We start from the raw sequence: 21,695 nt of genomic DNA on the forward strand, positions 1-21,695 counted from the left end.
TCTGGAAAATCAATTGTAGACCCAGATGATCTAATTTTCGAGGAACATGAAATTCTTACTCCAAAATCATCACTGGTTGCTCTACAACAACTATCACAGGTTTGAAATGATTTTAATGAATGGATTAATGGTCTTCAATCGGGTAATGATGCTCGTACCCTTTTTCATTCAAATGTGAGAATTGGCGCGAACACCTCTAGTTTGCCTGCAAAAACAATTGAACAAAATACTGCAACTAATATGTTTCCTGCTGTTGAGATTACACCTGATAATGAGAATCTAATTCCCCCTGTAATTATTGAACTGGATGATATTGAGGATGAAATTACTTTCTGGAAATCAGCAATTGTTTGCTATGTGTTGGGGGCTAACCCTCCCCAACATGTCATGGAGGGTTATGTTCATCGAATTTGGGGGAAACTGGGAGTAGACAAAGTAGCAATGGTGGGGAAGGGGCTTCTTCTCATTAGATTTGCCACTATGGAAAACTGCCAGAAGGTGATCAATGGTGGTACTCAGTTTTTTGACTCCAAACCATTGATCATCAAACCATGGTTTGAAGAGATTAACTATGCTAAAGACCCAATCAAACAGGTTCCTGTGTGGATTAAGCTGCCTGGACTTGAGGTGAAATATTGGGGAGAGAAGAGCTTGTTTAAAATTGCAGGACAAGTTGGACATGAAGGAAATATTTCCTTTGGTCCAAGTATGCACTTAATGTTAAATCTAATAAATGCGGTTCAGTATTGATTAACAAGTTAATAATTCACTGAGATCAAGTGAGCTGAATGCCTAGCTAGAGGCCGCTTCAGTTCAAGTGGAATTAATGATATTAATCCACAACTTACTCTAGACTGAACCCGTAGGGCCACACAAATAGTACGTAAATGGATCAAGTATTTAATGGCATTAAATACTCCATCTATGGATATTCGGAATAGACGGATCTTGGTTTCAGTCGGAGCTAAGATCGTCAAAGGCAAGTAAATGAATACTCCGGAAACGATGATATTGCCGGAAACGGAAATATGGATCGTATCGGAAATATAAATATTATCCAAGTCGTAGATGTTGCCGAAAACGGAAACATGGTACGTATCGGAAAATATTATCGGAAATGGAAATATTGCCGGAATCGAAATATTGTCGGAAACGGAAATATTGTCAGAATCGGAAATATTATCGGAATCGGAAAATAATTCCGGAAACGGAAATATCAAATATTTGTTCGAAACGGAAATTAATTCCGGAATCGGAAATGTTAAATATTGTTCGTATCGGAAATGAATTCCGGAATCGGGAATTTAATCGGAAGCGTATCGTACGAATTAGCATCGGACGAGACTTGCTAAACGAAGGCCTAGCACGAAGCCAGGCCCTCGCCCAGCAAGCCATACGCATCAAACCACATGCCGAAGCCTCGCCAGGCCCAGCGCAAGGCCAGGCCCAGCAAGGCGTGGCGCGCGCGCGGATTTAGAGGGCTGCGAGCAATGAGCCAGGCGTCGTGCAGTTCGCGTGGGCCGCGAGGCATGCGCGCGGGATGTGCGGTGCTCGTGCTCGTGCTCGTGTGCGTGCTATACGAATCCTAAAGCTATCAGAATTCGTGCTATGATTAAATCCTAATCCTAGAAGATAGAAATTAATTAAATAGAGTTCTAAAGGGATTCTAATTAATTAATTTAGTATTCGAATAGGATTCGGAATCCTTTTCCATGATTCTATAAATATGTGCCTAGGGTCACAAATTTATAGACGAGTTTAACAAGTATTCAAATATTAAAAGCTAGGATTTTTAAGCAGAAAAATCAGCCATAAACCTTGCCCATCTAGCCGAAAATAATAGTACCTTAAGGGCGATTCTAGTTGGTCAATCTTAAGGCGGATCCGGACGTGCTGTGGACTATCTACGGAGGGAAGACACTTGGAGTCCTAAAGACTTGTTCTTGTTCGGTTCGGGCGCAGCTAGGGAGGGCACGCTACAAAGTGTATGCATCTAAATTATGCTAACTGATTATGTGCAATTAATATGTATCCTGGCACTAAGGTTTTTCCGCATGATTTATGTTGTTCATATGTATCATAACCTAACAGTGGTATCACGAGCCTCTTATTATTTTCATAATCTAAATTGCTTAACATGGTTAATTTTACAAATTTGCAAAGAATTAATAGGGGTGATTAATTTTCGTAATTGTTAATTAATTGCAAATTGCGTTTATTTAATTATATGTACGCAGTTTTTCGGCAGTTTATTCGTTACTCAACCAAATCGAGTGATTTCTGTGTCAATTCCGCATGTAAAAGGCATTCTAAAATTTTGACCCAGAATTCCCAAATTCGAAGCTTAACTATGACTTTTCGGAGGTTTTAGGATTTCGAACGCAAAAGTTTGTAAATTTAAGATGTTAAATTGAATATTTGCGATTCTTGTTGATAAATCTTGAATTTTTTATTGACCTACTGTATATGTTTAACAATTTTGAATGCCTAAGCTTGTTAATTATACAACCTAATTTGTAATTGTGATTAATTTGTTGAAATTCGAATAATTTAGAATTTGATTTGATTTTCATAATTAATTGACAATTTAATTAGGTATCCATGATTAAAAACCACCATAAAAATTGTTAATTTGTGATAAATTTTAAATTTTTATGACCTAGATTTGAATCCATGTTAATCGGAAATTAATTGATTAATAAATTTTCGATTTTTAGCCCTAAAATTATGAAATTAATATGATTTTTTAATTTGTCATTAATTTTGAATTAAAAGTTTTTAATTTTTATAAAATACGCTCATAAATGTTGCATGCACAAAGAAATGGAAGCTACGTGTTACCCTTAAAGGGTGTTGTATAGTGCGGGCACGCGACGACGAGCAAGGGAGCTCGTCGCCCGTGCGGTACGAATGCAGCGAGCAACAAGCTAGGCGGCACGCAAGGCTTGAAGCCTAGGCGTGCATGCTGGGCGATGGGCGAGGGCAATGGGAAACACATGCGACGAGCAAGATGCGTGTGGGCAGCGATGTGCTGCGCCACGACGCACCAGGCCCGCCACGGGGTAGGCAGCCACGACACAGCACGAAGCTGCGCGCACCGTAGCCCGCAAGGCTGCGTGTGTGCGTGGCAAATGGACGTGTGTGCGGTGTGGCTGTGCAAGCCGTGTGCAACGATCAATGGCACGGGGCATGGGGCCTTGTAGCTCGATGGGGCTTGGGCGCAAGCCCAAGTGCCTCGTCTTGCAAACAATTGATACGTTTCGTTTTAATTTTAATTTTTCAGTTCGAAAATAATTTTAATTAATTTTAAAATTAATAATTTAAATTGTTTTCTCGGATTTTACTTTTGAATATTATAATTATTATAAATTTTAATTTATACTAATTATTTTACTAAAATTAAACCTTGAATTAATTTAAATTCATTTAATTCAACTGAAAAATAAATTAAATAAATTAAATAATTTTATATGAGCTTTAAATTTTAATTAAACTTGTATGTTTCCGGTTAGACTAGAAATACATTTTTATGTTTAAAAATAGTAAAGCATATAAAGTTATTGGTTTAAGTGGGAGCCTTTAGTCATAAACTCTTGATTAGGTCTACAAATCCTTTAAGGTTAAACAACTTGATTCGAATTAATAAGGACTGAATAATTGGTAGAATATTGGTGCCCTTGATTAATTGCTGCAAATATTTATGTGATGCATAACAATGTATTGTACTAACCAGCTATGTGGGCCATTCATGATAATGAATGGGTGAATGGTATATATTGTATATGTACTGTTGCAGGTTATGAAGTGACTAGTATGGCCCAAATAGGATATAAAATATGGTCTGCGTACCATTAATTTGAATGTAATTGGTCTAATGCACCAAAGTTTGTTTTTCAATTCAAATATGGTCTGCGTACCATCAAATAGTTGTAATTAGTTTAATTATAGCTGATCCTATTTGAAGAAAATGGCGCCTCCCACGGTGAAATTCAAGACGGAGTTTCCAATCCATTTTCAAGACGGACTTTGAAGGTGAAGCTTCAAGATGAAGTCGGGCCATACTAGATCACATTTATCTTATGCATGATTTAAGTTATTTATTCTTTTAAATATGTCTTTATTATGCATGAGATTGTGGCTTGATTATGTTGCATGATTAAGGATTTTAGTTCACTTAAAATCTAACCAACATAGTAAGAGCCTTAAGTTCCAAACTTAAAAATTGAGTTAAAAGGTGCCATGCCAAAATAACACTTACTTGGATAACCTTTACATCAATCTTAGTAATAGTTTTCCGCCATAGCGAGGTGTTACTTATTGATTCTAAAGGGGTAAGGTACACAAATAATTGTGAGTACATGTTAGTTTTGGTGAAACTCAACGATATAAGTAAGGAGTCCTTATATGTCGTGGCAAATTCGATAGGTTTACCTAATAAGCTCTTAGACGTACCTATCAACCAAGAGTAGTTTCTAGACTATTAGCAAAAGGCTTTTGCTTACCTAAAATATTTTAGAATTGAGTCAAAATACATAATGTGCTTAATTCTTCAATGATTTTAGGATCTTGAATAAAATGCTAATGACTTGTTTAAATTTCATGATTGCTTTAATTTTCAAGTTATTAATCATGATAAATGTTTAGACTTTGCATGCTTCAATGTATGTTTTAATTATTGTTTATAATTAAATATCTTGCACTGCAGTAAACCCTTTTAGAAAGGTAACAGTAAATTTCCCCGATTGGTAGTGAATCCAAGAACGATTCACGGAAATGAGAGAATGAGCGATTAAAATGTACGTTTCTTTTAGCGACTTTATGGTTGTTTTCGAGTATCGAAGTCGAATGGCAAACCGATTGATGCTTGTGAATTCAAAATACAATGTAGTTTTGAGATAATAAAGCATTGAGTTTAAACGCTCAGCTTTACCAATGGTTAGCAACCTAATATCTTTGTCCATTTAATTCTCGAATGAGTCTAGTCACTAGACATTCGAATAGATCGATGCTTAGAGAACTTTAGAAGCTTCTGGTAAGATCATCTAGTTGAAAAGATTCAACATAAATGGAGCGGTAAGAACTTTGTTTAAGTGACATTGGACATGTCTAAACAAAGTATAAAAGTCAACACTAAAGAATTTAATTCTTAAGGCTATTAGAAAGGGTACAAGAAATAGGAAAACAAGGAATAAATGAATGGAATTTACGATTCCGTTTCTACCTATAAGTTTATGTTTAAAGAGAAGTGACCTAGCAATCAAACTTCCTTGGTATCTTATACCGCTTGAGGTTCTTACTTCGGTAATAACTCAAACAATGGAAGCTAGGCTACACTAATGACCTACAAGTGGGAAATGAAGCATGACAATGCTACATTAGTTGTAGGGTCATCTAGTTTGTTTTAAGTCCTTTCAAAGGCCGGAACTTAATGGCTATTTTGTTCCATAATCAGCATACCTAAATTTCTGCTTCAAACACAGAAAGACTCACATTCAAGAAAAACAAAACAATGTTTGTTTGTTTATTTGAATGAAATGGTCAATTACGGGTTGAGTCAATATGCTTGATTAAAACAAACAACTCTTTAACAATAAAAACTTTACTAGGTTCAAATCAATCTCTTGATTTGAGTTCCACTAATCTTTGGCGTTGTTACTTAGACCATGTCAACAAGTTAACATTCAAAAGCTCTATTTTGATGGACTTTTGAAAGTTGATTGATTTCTAGATCATTCAAGGCAAGTTAGTCTTACTTGTTGAAAGTAACAAAAGATATGAACTATTGTTAGAACGCCTAGACAATAGAGTTCAAAGCTAAAGAGAGATTTTATGACTTTATTATTTCACCTAAATTTGAGTAAATATTGGTTTATTACTCAAAGTGATATAAGTTTGAATCTGTTTGGCTAGTTCAATGATTCAGAAGTATAAAATCTACATGGCAAGAAATCATAAAGATCTAGGATAGATCATGTTGATGATTACTTGAGACCAAAAATGATCATCAATGATTGTCTGTTGTAATTTCACGACCTAGCTCCATAAGATATGGCATATCTAAGTTGGAATGATCGAAGTCAATTAGTACTTGATTCGATCAATGATGAATCATAAAGACTTTTCCTATAATCTCTAAAACAAAATGCTCAACTACCACCAAACTAAACCAAATTCGTCAAAGCTATTGAAAAGTAATTTCAGAATATCTTTTCAATAATATATATCTAAAGAGTTGCTAAACTCAGTGGGAGCTTAGTGTTTGTTATTCAACAAACTAAGGCCCAAGTATAGATATATGTTTCATTGTGATTTATTCAAATGAGACACAAGGGTATTGTTTCTACCACGAATTTTTGAGAACATAATGTTTGTTTGCTCGAAATAATGTCCTTTTGGAGATTCGTTTCCAAAATGACAAGTGGGAGAAAATAGACCTCGAAAGTCTTCGAGGCGAACAACAAACATAAACGGACATTCCGGAGGCTTTTTCGGAGTTCTTTAGAAAATCCAAACACGTATTCTTTAAGGACTTTAGAAGTGGCTTTAAAGAATAGACATCTCTTAGAAGACTTTACAAGTGCTTCAAGGAGAACAGAATATTCAACGAACTTTCAAGTGTCTGTTGATATTCTATCGTTTGATGTTCTATACCCTAGTAGGCGTAGAGTTCAAGTCACTGAAACTATGAGATTCTTCTATTAGATGGTGAAGAAACATGGAGTTCAGGTCACTATGCAATTCTTCTATTAGATAGTGTAGAAACCTACAACTTACATTAATGAGTTTGTGACTCATAAGAAAGCTATGACGAAATATAGATTCCCTAAAATGGTTAGAGGCCATATATAGACTCAATGTTTTAGACGGTTAAAGGCCATAAAACATACTTAATGTTTTGATGACAAAATTGAAATTTTGTTGATTTGCAAGAATAAATTAAACACCTATTGGTTGCAAATTGGTTTTAAGGATAAAAACCATCAAACATTGAATTGTGTTCACACACAAAACTAGATTAGTTGCTAAAGGTTACACGCAAATTCATGACATGGATTGTGTTGAAACATCATGCATAATCATAATGCTCAAGTCTATAATTCAAGCAATGATTGCATATTGGTACATATAGCAATTGGATGACAAAACGTATTCCTCAATCAAATGTTGGAATAAACTATGTACATGGCATGTCATAGAATTTATGGATCCAAATAATTCTTAAAAAGGAAGCTAGCTTATAAAATCCAAGTACAGATTTAAGCAAGCAATTGGGAATTAGAACTACATTTTAGTGAAGCTAATAAGTATTTTAGTTTCATAAAATGTACATGATTCTTATAGATATATAAGAAGTTTAGTGGGAGTACATAAAACTTAATTGGTCCTATGTGTATCACACACATATCTCTCTATTATGAAATAACATTCAAATGCTAATGACTTAGATTTGAAATTATTCATCAATGATGGACCATGGCGAAACTTAGTACATAATGGGTATTAAGATCTGGTTGCAAAGATCCTATAATATTGTTTTAGATTAAGTAATGGAATTTACTAAATCAAACACGAAAGACTCCATTGGAGATATTCGACCCATATGAATAAATCTAAGTAAAGGATGTTTGAACTATGTATAAGCATTTACTAAGTTAAACATCAAAGAGTCTAAGTGAGATTCTTAAACCTATATTATATGTCAAAGAATTTAGCTGGATTCAGTATCTGCTAAAATTGAATGAGCTAAAGTTACATGAATAGAATTCAATTGAGAATAATTCAAAAGAATTTATCATGTATGATATAATATGAGGATCGCCAAAAATGTATCGTATGGCTTTAGGCATAACGAACATATACCAATCTCTATTGATCTAAGTGAAGATCAACTAGATTGAGATCAAGAAAAACTTATGGTACTTGAAAAGCTACATAGGAATAGTTCTTGATTCAAGAAAATAAAGATATGCTAAATAGTTGATGCTACACACATAAACACTGGCAAAGGATCAAGCAAGACCCTTTGGAGTTAACCATTGGCAAGGACGAGCTATAGAGCATCGTGTTTTGAAATGGCAACATGGATTGGAGACCATGAGTTGTTGTGTGGGAAATTAAATATTAATTTCTATGTTCTAAGATACAGCTAGAAAGTCTTCCACATATCTGTGAACTGCCTGGATAAGTAAATCCAACCAAAGCATCACTAGCAACCTATACAGTTGAAGTAAAAGTACTTATTGCCTAAGAAGCAATAAAACAGGGTTGTTTATGTTAAAGAGTTCTTCCCTGAACTTGGGTGGATCACATGTCTGCTGACTTGATGGTTCTTCATTGCAAAATGCGTAGAACCACTATCGAAGTAAGAAAGACTAGATCACATAATAAACAAACTCAAAAGATCTTATCATCCTATCTCGAAGAACTTTCGATGAAAAGTATATTAAGATTGGCAAAGCGTGATAACTAAACCTATGCAATAAGTGAAAAACAACACTCACATTGTGGCACTGGAAATCAAGCATAGATTTGAATTCCATGAACTGTTTTTAAGATGGGTTAGAGGCCCTTGGTTGTAAAACATTGGGGTTGAACATTTATCATATATGAAATGAATTTTCATATTCCATTTAATCTTGGTTTAGTATTAAATGATGAGTCCCTTCAAATTGACGATATATTCAAGATAGACTGTCAGGACCAGTCCTGTGACTAAGAAATGTCTATCAAGTGAACTTGAATGTCAAAAGTTGAAAATGGTCCCTGGTCGGAGTTTTCTATAAAGATGGACGCATAGAAAACGTTAGACGACTAGAATGCAAGATGACTAGTAGTTCTGTTTCTTGAACTATGTGGACATGGCAATGTCGTAATCATTTTAGATACTTACTTTGGGAAGACTAGTATCGGACAGACCTATGAAACATTATTGTAAGAGATGAAAATCTGTCATAAGTAAATTTCATTAAAATTATTAGACACTAATCCTCAATACCTGAGCGATTTGAGATTACTTGTTTGAGAACTGCTTACTTTGACGTTGTCAATCGTCGCACCGTAAAAGGAGGCTATAAAGGCAACGCTCAGGTAATCACCTATCAAACGATGTCTAATCTCAAGATCGCAAGATTGGGATTGTCCTCCCATAAATTGGGATGAGATGCTGAAAGTTGTACAAGGCCACTCTGAGAGCTAGAAACTGTAAAATGCATGGACGTGCTCAGATGAATCATAGGCTATGATTATCTGTTTATTTGATCAGTTGAACTCTGAAACCGAGAAACACCTCTGGACATAATAAGGATGACAACTCTTACCTTATGTTCAAGAGCAAGCATCGAGCAACAAAGGAATTAGGAAATGCACACTTGTCCCTAAGGACAAGTGGGAGACTGAAGGAAATAATGCCCTTGGTCCAAGTATGCATTTAATGTTAAGTCTAATAAATGCGGTTCAGTATTAATTAACAAGTTAATAATTTAGTGAGATCCAGTGAGCTGAATGCCTAGCTAGAGGTCGCTTCAGTTCAAGTGAAATTAATGATATTAATCCACAGCTTACTCTTGACTGAACCCGTAGGGTCACACAAATAGTACGTAAACGGATCAAGTATTTAATGGCATTAAATACTCCATCTATGGATATTCGGAATAGACGGATCTTGGTTTCAGTGGGAGCTAAGATCGTCAAAGGCAAGTAAATGAATACTCCGAAAACGATGATATTGCCGGAAACGGAAATATGGATCGTATCGGAAATATAAATATTATCCAAGTCATAGATGTTGCCGGAAACGGAAACATGGTACGTATCGGAAAATATTATCGGAAATGGAAATATTGCCGGAATCGAAATATTGTCGGAAACGGAAATATTGTCAGAATCGGAAATATTATCGGAATCGGAAAATAATTCCGGAAACGGAAATATCAAATATTTGTTCGAAACGAAAATTAATTCCGGAATCGGAAATGTTAAATATTGTTCGTATCGGAAATGAATTTTGGAATCGGGAATTTAATCGGAAGCGTATCGTACGAATTAGCATCGGACGAGACTTGCTAGACGAAGGCCTAGCACGAAGCCAGGCCCTCGCCCAGCAAGCCATACGCATCAAACCACACGCCGAAGCCTTGCCAGGCCCAGCGCAAGGCGAGGCCCAGCAAGGCGTGACGCGCGCGGAGTTAGAGGGCTGCGAGCAATGAGCCAGGCGTCGTGCAGTTCGCGTGGGCCGCGAGGCATGCGCGCAGGCTGTGCGGTGCTCGTGCTCGTGCTCGTGTGCGTGCTATACGAATCCTAAAGCTATTAGAATCCGTGCTATGATTAAATCCTAATCCTAGAAGATAGAAATTAATTAAATAGAGTTCTAAAGGGATTCTAATTAATTAATTTAGTATTTTAATAGGATTCGGAATCCTTTTCCATGATTCTATAAATATGTGCCTAGGGTCACAAATTTATAGACGAGTTTAACAAGTATTCAAATATTAAAATCTAGGATTTTTAAGCAGAAAAATCAGCCATAAACCTTGCCCATCTAGCCGAAAATAATAGTACCTTAAGGGCGATTCTAGTTGGTCAATCTTAAGGCGGATCCGGACGTGCTGTGGACTATCTACGGAGGGACGACACTTGGAGTCCTAAAGACTTGTTCTTGTTCGGTTCGGGCGCAGCTAGGGAGGGCACGCTACAAAGTGTATGCATCTAAATTATGCTAACTGATTATGTGCAATTAATATGTATCCTGGCATTAAGGTTTTTCCGCATGATTTATGTTGTTCATATGTATCATAACCTAACAGGACAAGCCATTAGAGTTGATCAAGCAACTAAGAATAGGGATAAGCTAATGTTTGCAAAGATTCTAGTTGAAGTCACAATTGGTCAACACTACCCTAGAATCATTCAGTTTGTGAATGAGAAAGGGGCACTAATGGAGAAAAGTGTGGAATATGAATGGCTTCCCATTGAGTGCACCCACTGCAGGGGGATTGGGAATGCTAGCCATGCCTGTTCTAAGAACAACCCAAAGCAGAACAAGGCCACTAAGGTGATGATCAAGCCTGTAAAAAAAAGTGTGGAAACACAAAGCTGTTCAAAGAACACAGGTGATAGAAGAGAAAGCCAATGAACAAGTGATCACCACTCTTGATACAGAAGGGTTTGTGAAGGCAACATCTTTCGGCAGGCAACACTACCAGCAACTGAAACCAGTTAACACAAGGAATAGATTTCAGACACTGGGGCTCAATGATGATAATGATGGTGAGGTAGACTCTGACACTGAGGTGTTTAGGGATGGTTTGTTAGATCAGGGGTTGATTGCCCCTGGGTCTAATGGATAATATCCTTTTTTCTGGAATGTGAGGGGACTGAATAGAAGAGCCAAACAATCTGAGGTGGGAAGGTTTGTTCATTCTCACATGGCTAAACTGTTCTGTCTCCTTGAAACAAAGGTCAAGGCACCAAAAATGGGTGACTTGTACCTCAGTATTTGTCCAGGGTGGAATTTCACTACCAACCTTAGCTGTTCCTCTGTAGGTAGAATAATCCTGGCTTGGGATCCTTCTACTTTTGATGTAGACATAGTGTCTATGAGTAGCCAACACATTCATAGTGTGATCAAACCAAAAAGCACTGGTGTCAGTTTTCAGAGCACCTTCATCTATGGGATGAATGGGAAAAATGAGAGATTGCCCCTCTGGAATTCTCTCTCTCACATTGCTGATAACTGCAGTCAGCCATGGGTTATTATGGGAGACTTTAATGCTTTAATGGAGATTGAAGATAGAATTGGTCGCCCTGTTAGGCTTGGAGATATTCAGGCCATGAGGAATTGTATGTTCCACTGCAACCTCACCACCATTAAGACAGTTGGAAGAAAATACACTTGGAACAATAAGAAAGAAGGGGAGGCAAGAGTCTTTTCAAGAATTGATAGAGTTTTGGCCAATGCTAGCTGGTTGGACCTTTTCCCTACTGCAGAAGCAAACTACCTCCCTGAAGGTGAGTTTGATCATAGCCCTATGCTGCTTTGCTTTCACAAAAATGATAAATTAAAGAGGCCTTTCAGATTCTTTAATATGTGGGCTAATGCTGAGAACTTTATGGAAATTGTACAAACCAACTGGGAGAAACCTGTGTTTGGATGTACCATGTACAGAATTTTACAGAGACTCAAGTGGTTAAAGACAGACCTGAAACAAATGAACAAGGAGGGTGTTAGTAATGTTGAAGCTGAAAACACCAGACTCTACTCTAACTTACTACAAATCCAAGCTAGATTACATGCCACCCCAAATGATGGAAGCTTGGCTGATGCTGAAAAGTTAGCTGCAACAGATTATAAACAGGCTCACAATGCCTATATTTCCTATCCCCATCAGACAGCCAAGATTAATTGGCTGGTTCAGGGGGATGAGAACACTAGATTTTTTCACCAGAGTATCAAGCAGAGAAGAAGACACAATACAATTCACTCAATTCAAAACATGCAAGGTGACAGGGTTACAACAATAGAAGGGGTGAAAGATGCCTTCACTCGGTTCTAGTCTGACTTGTTCTGCACTCAAATGGAACAAAGAACTCATGTTAATCATGTGATTATTAATAGAGGGCCAAAGCTTAGTGAGTCTCAGAAATCCTTGCTGGATTGTACTTTTTCAATGGAAGATGTGAAGAAGGCTTTATTCTCAATTCCTAACCACACGGCTCCTGGTATGGATGGCTATAATAGCTATTTCTTTAAAACTGCTTGTAGGGAAGTTCTTCACTGGTTGGGTTTCAACACTCACAGAACAAGCTTTTTTATGATCCTCAAATGGGCTCATAGGTACTGTGTGGGTGGTTTTAGGAGGAAAGTTTGCTATGCTGCTGTTGCAGGAGTGGTATATCAGATCTGGAAGGCAAGAAATTCAGCTATTTGGGAAGCTAAGGTCCCATCTTTGGATAGTAGTGTAAGTTGTATTTAGTTTGATGTTAGACATAGAATTAAGAGTTTCCTAGGTAAGAAAGTGAGTGCTAGAGATAGGGATTGGCTGTATTCCCTATAATAGTATTGGTTGTTGCTCTTTTGAGCCTTGGTTTGCCTGCTAAAGTGGAGGGAGTCCTTCCTAGAAGGTTTGTCTCTCTTTAGTTTGGCTTAGTTTGTAATAGTTGTTGATTAATATATAAAATCCTCTCTTACTTGTCAAAAAAAAAACAATAAATGAGTCCCAATTGAACCCCTCAGCAGCACTTAGTCTAGTTCCATTTTCCCTCCACCAAAGGTCGTCCTCATCTTTCAGGTAAAGGACAGCTTCGCCTACTTTCATATTCTCAGGACACTTTACCGCCCCAAATAGTTTTTCAAACTCCCTGATCCAGTTTTCAAGGAAGGTCGGGTCTGCTTGCCCCTTAAAGTATGTAGCTTAACTTTCGCAAGCCTTTCAAACATGTCCCCTGCAGAATCAGGGCGCTCAGTTCTTTCCTAGGTTAATCTTTCCGCCAATATGCGAATAGCAGCAGCTAGGTCGTTATCGTTGGTCATCCTAGAGCGCGACCTGAAATTAATATACTCTAATTCAGGTTCTAAACTTTACTTATAATATCCTCTAGCAATGTAATATCACACCAACATCCAGAATTCACATAAAATGAACAATCATTTACGAATAATATTCGCATACAGGACATTCAACTGAGAAACAAAGAATAACTTCAATCATCACGAATAATAAGGTAGAATAAAAGAAGAAAAAATTCCCCTTGCGTGCCCATAATAAACTTTGATCCTTTGGATAATCAATAATCTAACTTTTATTCCTCAAAAGAATGTCAATAACAATCCTAAATATTAACACACATGTCCTCAAAATAAAATGAAAGGTTCTATGATATAAACATAAACTATGGTTGGGCGAATTGTCCAACAATATCCTCAAACACAACTAAATATGTAAAAAAAGCTAGAGGGAGACATCATCAGACTTGTCCTTTGATTCGCTATAACCTTCTAGGGTGAATAACTCGTATTTAAGTTCATCATAATCATCCATATCAAAATAATAAGCTTGCTTTCTTGGCCATGAGGATCTTCGTGGACCTTGAGGTTGATGATTATCTTCCTCTGGCCCAGGCTCGGGCTCGAGCTCGGGCTTAGGCTCAGGCACAGGCTCAGGCTCACGCTCGGGCTTAGGTTCAGGCTCAAACTCAAACTCAAGCTCAGGCTCAGGCTCAGAATCACTACCAGGTCTCAAAACAGCTTGATAAATATCGACCCTAGTTTGCCCTCTAGCACGATCAAACTCACAAAGGGCTTCATCATCACTATCAGGTTCTCCTGCTCTTAAAACTTGACGCAGAATAAGTTCGTAGCTGGTATAACTATTAATGTCAGACTCGTAATCCATTTCATGTTCATCATCGCTCAGAACAATGGGGTTAGAGTTGCTCCCTACTCTATTTTCTTCTATGTCAGACATGATTAGTGATCTATAACAATTAAACATAGTTTTTATGTTAGTAATTAGTACTCTTACTTACCGTACGATCCCATAATACAAAATAAGTAAGAATAAATAGCAATCGCAAGGCATAGGAAAGACATAAACAATTAGCAGGCAGAGAAAATACAATCATGTTGACATAAAGCAAACGTAATGCTTCTATTCTATATGCCCTTTGCTACACAACCCGTCTCTCAAAATTATCATAATAGGTCAAACCTTGAAGCATTTAAAGAATAAAACAAGAATGATTTGTAACAAATAATTTCATTAAACGAACAATTATTAAACGAATAATTATTAAACGAATAATTAAGAAACGAATAAACAATTACTACCTCCGTCCCAGATTAGTTGTTACACTTACTTTTGCACAAAGTTTTAGGTGATAAGTGGTTGTTTGGTTATCAATTATTATTTTATTGAAAAAGTATATGTGATAGGAGTTAGTGAGTTATTTTTTTAATTGAATGTGAGAGGGTGTAGGGACAAAAAAAATTTTAGTGGGAAGAGAGAGACAATATAATATGGGGTCATTCCTAATTTAGAAGTGTAATAACTAATCTGGGACGGACGAAAAAGGAAAGTGAAACAACTAATCCAGGACGGAGAGAGTAACAAGTAAATAAATTTTTTTTAAAATTCCGAAAATATTAATTAATTTCGAAAAAAAAGGAAACACTTAATTCACATAAACGAGAAAATATTTCAAACCACATAATACAAGAATTGAACTTAAAATAAATTCGAACATTTCTAAATAATAACTTTCAATTTATTTACTAGTTGCAGCTTAATTCAACGAAATTCTTTTTACGTAAATAATTAGTTAGTTAGGCGCCTAAAAATTTAAAAAGTAGATACGAAAAGTCAGTAAAACCTTTATCTCAAAAATACCACTTTGTAACACCCCGACAATTCTCCTTTTTCTAAAATAACCCTTTTTATAAATATAACTATGGAGAATTATCAAAGTATTATCGCCCGTGTGAAAACGTAACGGCTTATTCAGAATTTTGCAGCGCGAAATATAAAACTAACTTTAGGTTTATAAATAATCGATTACAGATTTAATCTCAAAACCAATCAACGAAAATAAGGAAATGTAAATAGTACGACAAGTTTAAAGTCCAAATTAACAAAACTCAAATCACATAGCAAGACAAACTAAATACAAGCTCTCTAATCCCGATCCCAATGATGCATCATCTTCAAACCTGTAGATGGGCAACGCTTATTGATCCTTAGAGACTGCTCACCAAAAATGGGTCATCACAGGATCAATAAGGCATAGCCATGATCAACACACACAAACAAAACACGTAATCAGCAAAGCTGAGTACTACATACTAAAGCAATAATAATCCTAACATGATTGTACTAAACAAACAACCCTAACATGATACTAATAAAACATAAGCAAGGATAACCAAAGCATATTGACTTTAAGACTATATTTGACTGAACTAGACCTTTCTATCATTAACATTATTTTAATTGAAATAGTCAATGGACTGAGTTGTCTACTAGAAGCCTTCACTAAAGAAGACGAGGTACGGGCGCGACTCCGTAACCCCAATGACCTGCGATATCGAGGAACTTTTGACTAAAATAGAACCGGTGATCAATCCGACCCAGAAAAAGCCATAGGCGACCTATGACACCAACTCCTGATTGTCCGTCACTTCAGACGTGCACAGTCTAAAGCTGTTGCTACTCAGTTTCACTTTATATGATTTACAAATTAAAACTTTGTTATGTCTCAACAATCACATAAGTCATAAAATCAACAATCATCCTCAACTGTTTTTATCTATAAATTAAGTAAGTGATCACAGAGGTATCAATCAAGACTTATTCCAATTAATTCAACCTTTCCTTTAATACTAATCAACCCCTCTATATGGGTATAAGGTTTCAACTTACTAAACAAGGTCCTCGGCCCTCATAAAGTAGTGAAAAGCTAAAAGGGAACAACGATCAATCGACCTGAATCAATATATATAAAATAATCTAGTGTTCCCAACCAACATGCTTGCATCAATCACCCATACTAACATGTTATAATTCTCACAACGAAATATATATGTTCAACATGTCCATCCAACAATATTAAACATGTAATTCCAACATAACCAAGTTCATCAACAATTTCAACATGGTTTCAACAAATAACACACGTTCCAAGCACACAGGTATGTACGTACCTTGTGTAAACAAACTGATAGGCCACTTTAACACTTTCAAAAGTCGCCTAAAGAGAATTCTCCGCCTAAAACAACCAACAAATATTCCCAATCAATTTCTAATCATTCGCAAACATAATAAAGCATTCTAAATACATCCTAGACATATTTAGAACCTCCCCCAAAATCAAAACTTGAATTTTTGATTTCCTAGCATCATAATTATTGAATTAGTGATTGAAATTCGTTGAAAACTTTTCGCAAACATCGCACTTTAAATTTTCATCAATATAAATTCATTTAAAAATTTCACCAAGGCCAATCTACGTTCTTAGAACATCGAAACAATAAATTTAATAATCCACAATCGTCCTACCATGATTTACAACTATTAAAACTTTGAAATTCATACTTTAGATAATCAAAAAGTTATTATTTCAATGTATTTATATAATATAAAAATTAAATCTATTATTTAAACATAATTTATAAATTTGAAATTCTAATTAACTCATAAAAATCATAAATTTATTAAATCAAAGAATAAATTAAATAAACAAAATATAATCAAAATATTTAGTTTACTTTGGGTTTAAGAAATAACCAAGTAAAGAGGAGGGTTTGGGCGGCCGGCGGGCTGAGTCGCAGCGGCAGGTGGTCGCAAGGGTGGCTGCGAGTAAGGACGGCGGCACACGGTGGTGGTGGCTGCGCGGATGAGAAAACATCAGCCACGAAAAGTAAGAGGGAAAAGAAAAACGAAAGGGAAAGAAAGAATAAGGAGGAGAGTTCTACCGTGTGGTGGCCGGCGGTCAGGGCTGTGCTGGCGGCGGCAGGATGCTCGGCGGCAGCAAGTTCACTGAGGTTTCTGGTTCGAACAACAACAGAGAATGAGGGAAGGAACAAACCAAAAGATAAAAGAGGAACGAAGGAGAAAGGGAGGCGCGAACAGAATTACTGGCCTTCCTACAATCTTGTAAGGTGTAGGGAGGAGGGAGACATAGAGGAGGGGGACATATAGTCTGATTGTTCCGGCAAGTATGGTCACGGACCTTACTACTAAGTTTTTAATTATTTCCTGTTACTTTTAAGAAAACGGTTTGTATTTCCTATATTTTGCGTCCATACGCGAACCTATGTTCTTTAATTAAGTAACTTTTGTTGTTATTGTTATGGTTATGGTTAATTTAGTATATTTTGTTCAAGTGAGATTTTTCTTTAGATATAATATTGCTAGGTTTTTCTTAAATGTAATTGAATAAGCAAACGACTTACGAGCCTAAGTTGTGTTGTGTTAAAGTTATTGGTAATGATAAAGGCCGCAACAAATGTTCCTCCTTAAAAGAAGTTTTGTCCCCGAAACTTAAAACGTTTTAAAATATTAAAAACCCTAAACCCTAAATTATAAAGCATAGTATTTAGTTCTACTCATTCCGTCTCTTTTTGTTCTTTACGTTTTGTATTTTGCACGTGTTTTTACGATTAATTAATGTGCATTGAGATTATTCTTTATTTTTAATTTAAACACGATAAATTACGTTTATTTATAATGTTTTCACTTTTATCAAAATACTGATATTGGGAAAATTATAAAAAATTAATGTCCCAAATGGAAAAGTGTGAGAGATTAAATTACTCAATTAAATTAATTGATTACATGTTAATTACAAGTAGTATGTTTTAATAAGAATTCGTATAGTGTGTGTTTATATTTGATGGGGTTTTCATATATCAAGTGTGTAAATTATCCTTAACTTGTTGCCATATTACAAAATGCCCTAAGTTCATATACTTTATGTTATAACATTTGAGTCCCAAGCGGTAAAAAGAATAAAAAGGTGAGACCGTAAGGTTATGCTTCACTCGTCTCCCCAAGGAACTCATACCAATGAACGGTGATCTAACGTACCCACTGTTTAACACAACAACAATATTAAAAAAGGTTTAATTAAATTAAAATCCGAACAAAAAAGTAATAAAAGGAAATCTCAAACAAAATAACTCAATCTCCAATCTCAAGTACTTCTGTTCCATAAAATTAAACTCAATTTTCTTGACATCTTTAATCAATTATCTGAAACAACTAACAGCTTGTTCTAGCTACTTATTTCCGGAGCAACTATCAGATTTCTCAACCAATCTACGACCGAAATTATGATCCCGCATCAAAGAAATAATTCTTTCAAGCCTATCCATCCTAGCTTCAAGTTCTCGTACACGATCATCAAGCAAGTTTCACTATCCTCAGTATCATCTTCAATAATCACCAGATTATCTAAGGGAATGTTCGGTACATTCTCAATCCCATATTTTGTTTTTTTTACCATTTTCAACACGAATATCTACTGATTCCTTACTAGTGTTGTCAGTTTCACTGCACGTCTTCTCAGAAGCCATCTCCAGATTCTCCATTTTTGTAATTGTAGAAACTTATAAGCCATTCCGGTAATATTTTAAGAGTTAGCATGTAAGTTCTAAAAGATCTACTACGTGATGTTTTCTGAAGTGGAGCACTAAACCCTCCCCATTTTTACTTACCCGCCCTATATAATTACTAAGATACCCTTTCCTATATTAAGCAGTTAGTACTTTTTAAACACAATTGTTAGAATCATGCAAATTAAGGTAAGTGTATTGTGGGAAGGAGGATCACAACATAGTAACATAGTGAAAAATATACCTAAGAACGTAGTACAAAACCCAGAATGAAGTATTTACCTTTGATCTCTCGTTCCATGTCGATGCTCCTACAAACCATAGGTCATAAAACAACAGAATTAATTGTTAAGCAAAAAAAGAGTAGAAAGAGAACAAAACAAAGCCAAAAGTCCAAAACTACCAATCAACGATTTTCTATAAACGACGGCCCCCTTTTATGACGGGTTCGTGACAGGAAACCCCGTCATTAATCAACGATTATTGGCCTTTCGCGACGGGATTTCCCGTCGTTAATGGTACAAATTCTTGTAGTGTAAAAACATAATATCGTGACACATAAGCTAACTTAGTATCAATAAGGTGTAAATGGAAAATAAGCTAACACTATTCGTGACATATAAGTTAACTTATTAATTAAGAAACAACGTACCAATATGTTATAGCGTACGTTTTTAGCAATGGCAAATAATCTTAGTACAAGCTAGGCTTAGACGTTACACTTACCAATATGTCCAATATTTCATGCTTAATCTAATTTATTTATCAAGTTTCGATATGTGTTCAAGCCCGTCTAACTAATAGAATAAGTGAACATAAACGAGCTTGTTCACGGGCTTGTAACATGAACGGGCATGTCTGTGAGGGGGTCGAAAAAGCACGAGGCTAATGCGTGACCTCGTCCCTCGTGGGTGTGACGATTCTTTCTATTCAATCAAGTGTAATTGGATTTCCTATGAGTTTACACCCAATTGACTAGTAATATAGGAGTCGCCATTCAGTTTTTAACAACAATGAGAAAAACTGACAAAACCCGGTTATCGTGACATAAAGGGAGTGCAATTATGTTTGACCACGACGGCCGTAGGTTCCCTTGTGATCCCTGGTGTGGGGATCTCTCAACATACACCCGCAAGGTAGAGATTGAGGGTTCGGGGGACTGTAACTACCGAGAGGAGTACTCGCTCGTCGATAACTCCAGAGGCAGGATATCCTTACTAGCTCAGCATAAATAATTGAAGGGACATGCGTTAACTATTACACTAATCTGAGTTGATTTTAGCAATATGCAACATATAATACTAGATCGATTGCGATTATCTGATTTAAATAGCATTAAGGGACCTAGCATGATAATCCAATTTCCCAAAAATATTATATTTGTTAGGCGTGATAGAACAATCAGATTTAGTTAGTTTAACAGTTCATAAAAAGGGCGAGGAAAGCAATTAAATCATCGAAAAGGGGCACATTACGACGCACCCTTGAGAGGTACGTCACGGTTCTCAGAAAACTAACCACTTTGACTTTGCTATTTCTCCTTTTTATTTAACGAATCTCAAATTATGGGACAGGATACGTTTTGTTCGATTTATGGATCGATTGCGACAGAACGCGTGAACAATTTCGCAGCGTGAGGCTTAGGCTAAGGGTTGGAGTCAATACTCAGAATATTTATTGTGTGTTGTTGTTTTCACGTCGAATTTGGGGCTGTATTTATAGGGAAGAGTTTGTGGAAAGATAGAATTGCAGAGTTCTAATCCACAAATAATTAGGAAAAAACACGTACCCAGGTATTTTCAGCGCCCAGGCCTGGGCGCCAAAGATTTTGGCGCCCAGAGCCAGGCGTTGAAAATAGGGTATGGGCTGTTTTCTTAGTCAGATTCGGATTCCTGAAATCCTTAGTGTTTGAGACTTAATCGAGTCTTTTAGTGCGTATCAATTTCATGACGGAATGCGTCTGGGCCCGTTACGAACTCTAGGCTCGTTAGGATTTTAATTAATACGTAACTCTTATTTCCGAATCATATTAGGAATAGGAATCTCGCAGTTTTCTATCTCATTTAGGATTTATGTTGGAGTGCAACACCTAATTCTGACAGGTTTCTATCTTTTATGACTTGCCACTTTTAGAAGCTACCCTTTTACGGCAGTTACTATTTTTAGCAGGTTTCCATAAATAGCAGGTTTCGGGTGAAACGAAAAGGGGAATTGAGATTCGTTATTTTTATAGGAGATGCGTTGTCAAGTGGAGATTTATGTTTTCATCATCGAACCTTTCCCTTTCGGGAATGGGGACAAAAGTAGGTGTCTACAATGTCTGTGTTCAGATCATGTTCAAACTGATTTGTTTAACGAACCTCATTTTGTGTTATATCTCGTGTAATAAACGAACATAAACAAGCTTAAATTTGTATGTGTGAGTCTTATTTTAACGAGCTTTAATATTTGTTCAAGCTAAGCACATACGAGTTTTATTCAGCGAAATTCAATTGGTGTTCATAATCGTCTCATTAGTATGATAAGAGGCAGTGAACGAGCTTCTTCCAAGTCGGTCAATATAATAAGGAACATGGTGTGTTCAAGCTAG

The 21,695-nt window shown here is 36.3% G+C and overlaps 3 protein-coding genes across 3 annotated transcripts; 2 read left to right on the plus strand and 1 right to left on the minus strand.

The window, feature by feature from the left end:
• The first annotated feature begins 240 nt into the window (after positions 1 to 240).
• Positions 241 to 11,345, plus strand: LOC130461536 (uncharacterized). The gene is made up of 3 exons (XM_056829673.1): positions 241 to 700; positions 10,803 to 11,050; positions 11,109 to 11,345. The coding sequence occupies exons 1-3, from the start codon at positions 241 to 243 to the stop codon at positions 11,343 to 11,345; spliced, it is 945 nt and encodes a 314-aa protein (XP_056685651.1).
• Positions 11,346 to 11,423: 78 nt separating this feature from the next.
• Positions 11,424 to 12,551, plus strand: LOC110800171 (uncharacterized). Its single transcript, XM_022005459.2, has one exon. It carries the CDS (start codon positions 11,424 to 11,426, stop codon positions 12,549 to 12,551), a length of 1,128 nt encoding a protein of 375 aa, XP_021861151.2.
• Positions 12,552 to 13,887: 1,336 nt separating this feature from the next.
• Positions 13,888 to 14,462, minus strand: LOC110800170 (uncharacterized). The gene is made up of 2 exons (XM_056829675.1): positions 14,084 to 14,462; positions 13,888 to 13,928 (listed from the first exon to the last, which is right to left on the minus strand). The coding sequence occupies exons 1-2, from the start codon at positions 14,460 to 14,462 to the stop codon at positions 13,888 to 13,890; spliced, it is 420 nt and encodes a 139-aa protein (XP_056685653.1).
• Between the last annotated feature and the right edge of the window lie 7,233 nt (positions 14,463 to 21,695).

Source organism: Spinacia oleracea, chromosome 5 (assembly GCF_020520425.1).
Source record: "Spinacia oleracea cultivar Varoflay chromosome 5, BTI_SOV_V1, whole genome shotgun sequence".
Taxonomy (NCBI): Eukaryota; Viridiplantae; Streptophyta; class Magnoliopsida; order Caryophyllales; family Amaranthaceae; genus Spinacia; species Spinacia oleracea.